This window comes from Amblyomma americanum, chromosome 6 (genome assembly GCF_052857255.1).
Source record: "Amblyomma americanum isolate KBUSLIRL-KWMA chromosome 6, ASM5285725v1, whole genome shotgun sequence".
Lineage (NCBI taxonomy): Eukaryota > Metazoa > Arthropoda > Arachnida > Ixodida > Ixodidae > Amblyomma > Amblyomma americanum.
The window spans coordinates 80,196,663-80,202,662 of NC_135502.1; the positions used below are offsets into that span (position 1 = coordinate 80,196,663).

General features: G+C 46.5%; 1 protein-coding gene across 1 annotated transcript in view; it reads right to left on the reverse strand.

Annotated features, from left to right (window-relative positions):
• Positions 1-5,761, reverse strand: part of LOC144095337 (uncharacterized) — a 30,038-nt gene extending 24,277 nt beyond the window's left edge. Inside the window, exons 1-3 of the mRNA XM_077629101.1 lie at positions 5,708-5,761; positions 2,840-2,893; positions 589-753 (exon numbers count right to left, since the gene is read on the reverse strand). Coding sequence (XP_077485227.1) covers positions 589-753; positions 2,840-2,893; positions 5,708-5,761 — 273 coding nt within the window. The remainder of the gene's footprint in view (positions 1-588; positions 754-2,839; positions 2,894-5,707) is intronic.
• Positions 5,762-6,000: the final 239 nt, after the last annotated feature.

Consider the following 6,000-nt stretch of genomic DNA (forward strand, 5'->3'; position numbering starts at 1 on the left):
CAGGGTGATCGCAAATGATTCCAGCGTGATGGTGCCTGTGGTTTCGATGATTGCCACTATGCGTGACTGAGGACCACTCTGACTCCCGCTATCTGATGGGGCAGAGGAGATAGCACCTGTATATGCCGTCATGCACCGGTACCGAGACCAGCGTTTAAAGACTGTTGTCTCATGTACACCCATTGGGGCGAACCTACAATCGAAGAATGGCTGCTGTTTTGCAGTGCCTGGAGACTTAAATGAGGATTGGCGATGAAGTGATGGCCGAACCTTCAATTTTTTACAGCGATACCTGTTTATTGTTTAAATTCGCAATATTTTGATTTGGGCGCACCACTTCGCATTTCCTGCCGAAGCCACCAAGCGAGGAAATTTTTTTTTGCTCCTATCACGCGGAATGTGAGACTTTTTTTTATCGTAACCACTGCATTAAACATGTGAGACCATATTGAAGCCAGCTCTAACTTTGTCTAATTCAGTGGAGTGAGACTTCTGAATCGAGTTTTCTGCACGGATTGTTCATGACCTTCAAATAACGCACCATACTTATCCAACAAAGCAAGAACTAACTAAGGTAATGGCTATTACCGCAGCCCACAGGTAGTAGGTGACCACCCCGCCTGTCAGGGCCCCTGGCAGCAGACCCCATATCCAAGCCATGGCGAGCAAATTGATCTGCACAAGGTCCCTCGTTTGCGGTTCAGGTATGGCATCCGGGGAGCGGCCGGCGCCAACGTCTGCGCTGGTCCCGCCCTGCATTTCGTATATGCTTTAGTCTCTTGGTAACTGGTATAGCGCGGTTCCCTGCACAACAACCAACTAGCCCCATTCTTGCCTGTTTACATGGGCCAGCTGGGCTGCGTAAGATACAGAACCATCAAATTGTTCCAGGAGCTCTCCTTTTTAGGTAGGAGACGACTGCGAAATATCGTTATTATATACACGCCTTCCGAATTGTTTTTAAGGCTCTTAAGGTGGTTGCTGTCGCGAGCTTTCTCCTAAATCCACGCTGGTGTATCTCAATGTTACAACACTTTAGAGTGGGGTTTTGAGTGAATTTATGCACAGGGATTTAATGAAATTCGTTCGCCCTCCCTTCGGGATCCTCTGTACTCTGTATCAGACAGCTATTGAGAGCACCTCAATAGAATCCGCGTCGGTTCTCAACCACTGCCATAATGTGATAAAATTGCTCTTTACTCCAAAAAGCAACGCACTGTTTTTCCCTAAATGTCACCTGAAACAAGAACGCGACATCCATTCTCACATTTGGTTGGTACTGAGCGAGTGTCATTCCGTGCTCAGAATAAAACGATTCTAACAAAGAATGCCAACTAAAATATAATACTGTCCTGAGCAAGCGATGGGAAAGTGGAGCAAACTGCCGATTTCCCAGATTCCTGTGCATGCACTCACTAACAAACGGGCACACAAAGACCACGGCTTCTTCGCCGAAGGGGCGGACATTGATCTGTCATCTCGGATGAGGTCGGTGCTAAGACGGTCGTGCAGCAGTCAAGAGAGTGCAGGAAGCGTCAGCGTTTAGCATCCGCCGTCTCAGTGTAAGATTTGCGTCTAATGACGGATCTCGCTGGCTTTTTTAAATAAGCCACAGCTATAGTCTCTCTGGCGTTTTGTTTCGGCGAAGAAACATAGATATTCGTTCGGTTCCTGGTACATAGGTTACTGCCTGTGTAACTAGCGTAGGTGCGCACACGCTACCCTCCACAGCGCATCAGAAGCTTACTCAGCACAGGAGTAGAAATGCGAAAATTTTCGCAGATTTCAATCATAAAACGTACCTTTATAAAAAATAAACGGGCTTATCTATTTTATTGAAAAATCTAGTAGTTGTCGCCCAAAGCCTCACTTCTTTTTGTTCACTGGCCGATGTACTGTCAGGAACAAAATTGATGCCCACCAACTGAGCTTCGATCCAATTGCGTTTCAGCCCAAATTTTTCGGAGTTTTCGATCACCACCAGTGTAACGAATCGAAACGAGAAAAAGGACCAACGGTTAAAAATTAGTCCGTTTTCGGCACCAGGCCCGGCCATAACGTGGCGGCAAGGTGCAGTGTGACCGAAACTCGCGTGGTATACACATTTACTCCCAACTATATAGCCTTGAAAGCCACACTGTCGCCAATACCAGGCTTACGCCGCAAAACGAAGCAGCGCTTTTGCTTTCCTCTTCAGCAAAGTAACAGAGATATTCAGCACATTGCGATCTGCGGCCGCTACCGTGGGCCGCTTCCTCAGGGTGCTGCTGCTCATGCGCAGGTCGAATTTCGAAGGAGGCGAAATTCTAGTTGCCCGTTTACTGTGTGATGTCAGTGCACGTTAAAGAACCCCAGGCGGTCGAAGTTTCCGGAGCCCTTAACTACGGCGTCCCTCATAGCCTGAGTCACCTTGGGACGTTAAACCCCCACAAACATTAAACCATAAGTCATGCGCAGGTCACCCTGACGGCGCCAGACGGCGCCAGGTGATGCACAGCTGCAGACACGCCTGCCGCATCGGGACCAATCAGAGCGTGCGCACATGCGGTGGGCGGAAGCGGAAGCGCGGTATAGGCTGTGTATCGTCCTATTCTAAATATCTCTAGTGCTTCTTAAATCAAGTGTTTTGCCAAGAAACCCGTTTGACTCTGACCGCTGCTTACGCAGTGTGCTTGTTCTGAGAGTCTGACCTCTATGGAGCGATGCTCTCTGTTTAGATGACTTGCAGAAGGTCACGACACTATTCTTCCTATTTTGCCTGTCGAGAATACTTTCCTCGTCGAATTATAGAGAGCAATTAGTCGCGTTCGATCTTCCACGCGAAGCCCTATAGACGTACCGGAGATTTGGCCTCTTCGTCTTCAGATGAATGCTCGGGCTCCGGGCTTGGGTTCTGCGCAGAATTCAGTGACAGAAAAGGAAGAACAGTGCAGTGAACACGAATAGTTCGTCTGAGAGAAAGACTGATATTCTTCACTCAGGCATTGTTTTTGCATTGTGAACTATGCTTCAGCGCCTGGTTTTACCGAATGATTTCAAAGGTGTGAGCTCAATGTGAATAATTAAGCCGCCCTTACAAATAACACAGTGTCTGTCCGAAGAAGGATGATTTTAATGGCTGCCACTGCCGCTACCGCTGCATGGGGTTTTAGAGGTCACTTCTCCGTAGATACGGTAGCCAATGAGGGAGCGGAATGTTACGTTCATGCATGCCCTTCCCAACTGGAGCTTCTGGAACTGCACTGTTTCGTTTCTTTTCATATAGTTACGCACTTGACCAATCTCCAGTGGTATTTTATGAGGAGGCACAACTCATCATGCTGCTCCAAGACTTCCAGCTAGTAAAAGAAGAATGCACTGAAATAATGACTAGCCGTCAATGTTTTACCGTCTCCTTTATGTGCACACTCAATAGATGCAATAGTTCCTCATAAACCACTTCGCAGTGTAGACGGCCAAGGTGACCACATTCTCATCTGACCTATAGGCATAATTTCCATTGCAAAAGTCACAGATTCAAATTTAGGCTAAAAGACATCAGTCCCCAGTTGCTTTCACTTCCAGGTGACTCTGAAGCATTTGCAATTAACAGCTAGCGCTCACGCTTACCACTTTTATGACGGATCTCACACGCCCATGCGAAAGTTAAAATTCATCGATGAGTGATTTGAAGAGGAGCGAGTCTGCCGTCCGTGAGCCCCGGCCTATCACACCAACGCTGCACAAAAAGGCGCTTATCTGCGCTTTACTTGAATCAAGCTTGGAATCAAACCCGTCTGCTACTTTAGGAATTGAAAGAGGATATAATGCCGGCATCTGGCAAAAAATATCCCGAGAAACAAGATGTCGGCAGTGTCATCTAACTTGCTCATTTAGTCACGTGACGTTCACAGCAGCGGAAAGGGGGAGCAGAAATAAAGTTGTTCTTTGCACCGAATTTTTAGCGAAATGCATTAGTGCCGCGTTTTAGACTGCTGAAGACCGTTCAAATCACCGTTCTTGATACAATTTTTTCAGTTTTTTTTTTGTGGTTGAAGAAAAGACAAACCAATATTTTTTCATATGGGAGATCGTTACCTTTTAGGTTTAATTACCAGGTTCTTTGGGGCCGGAATTAGAAGAAAAAAACTAGCGTCAAATCATGCACACCACAAGAAAAGAACGAAGACGAGACACAAGCGTGTCATCGTATCATTGCATGTGGTGTTCATGATTTGGCGCTAGTTTTTTCTCTAATTCAAGTATGAACCAACTAGCCCAAAAAGAGGTGTTAATGGGGCCGGAAACGCCGTTTAGGCCTCTAGATCCAAATCGATTGATTTTGCTGTTTCGTTGAAACCAACAAGTACAAGCCCGTTCATTGTTTACCAATTTTTTCGTGTGCGTGTTACTTTTCAGGTTGCATTCTGAAGCGCGTTAGATCAAATATACAGGGTGCCCCAAATAACTTTCGCCAGGGTTTAAAAATATGGTGCGACCAAATCCATGTTACTGGCTATTGTATGGAGCAACTCACACTACTTTTGTATTGGATTTTACTGCATAATTAGTCGAGATTAATTAACCAACTTCGCAAGCAACGAAGAAAGGCGAAAATACCAATGAGAAAGTAATAGAATGGTCCGTAAAACATCCAACTGGACAGTTTCTGACTTTCCATCTATTACATACTAGCCTCTCTGCCCACTGCCGATGCCCGCGAAATACAAAATATACCACGTTACATGTCCGCTTGCGAGCCCGCGATTGCAGTGCTCTCAAACGTTCCGCCCAACTAACAAACAGCTCATCTAGACGGGTTTGCTGGTGCTTAAAAGGTGAGAGGGTTCCGATGCACGCCCTGACTGTGCGATTACGGGAGCGCAAGCGATAAGGACTCTGTCTGCTTGTCGCTATCATCAAGCGCCACGAGGGAAGCATATACCGCTTGCCTATATCGCAGAGCCAGCTGCTGCGTCGCTGTCCTGTCGCCTTTTAAGGGGCAACACACTGGGCTATATGATCTGCTAGTTTCTATAGAGAACGTTTGAGAGCACTGCAATTGCGGCGCGCAAGTCACGTGGCATTTTTTGTATTTCGCGGGCATTTGCAGTGAGCGAAAAAAAAAAAACAGCTGATACGTAATGGGTGGAGAGTTAAAAACTGTTCAAACAGACGTTTTGCGGACCGTTCTACAACTTTCTCATTGACCTTTTTTCGCCTATCTCCGTTGCTTGCAAAGTTGGTTAATTAATATAGACTAATTACGCAACTAAGCACAGTACAAAAATAGTGTGACTTGCTCCATACAAAAGCCAGCATCACGCATTTGGTCGCGTAGTCTTAGAGGGCCTCGGCGTATCTTTTAACTCTGGCTAAAGTTATCTGGGACACCCTGTATTGTGATCGTATCTCTAGGCGTCATTAGCTCGAGCGCGCCTGTGGGATATAATACCGGCAGTATTACTGCGTGATCGTAGCCAGCCAACGGGGGAAGCTGCCGGCACTGCATACTCCTGCTTAAAAAATTCTAATTCTAATGAGCTTGCTCGCTGTCTTGTCACCTGGAAGAGGGAGTCCTATGGTTTACAAATCGCTGTGGTCATGGTAGACACGCATATCGAAAATAACTCGAGCAACCGAATGCGCTGGATTTAACGAAAACTCAGTGTAAAGACAAGCGACATTCGTATGGAAGAGCGTAAGGTTGGTCGAGCTCAAGGCTCACCTTCGGGGACCCCTCTCCTGACAGCGGTGAAGGAGAGCGGGGCTCTTGAGGCATCGACGGACTTGAAGCGTCTTATTTTCCTCAGACAGATCCCAGTCGAAGACGGCTGCCTTTCTCAAGAGCGAAGTTCTTCTTCTTCGTCTTCTTCATTGCAAGCTCCACAATCTGTGTTTCATGACAAGCAAAACAACCCATGACTGTTCAATACTGACATATTCTCTGAATACTGACATATTCTCTGCGTTGTGCTGCGCAAGATTGTCTATAAAATGTCAACCAATCAAAAGCAATAT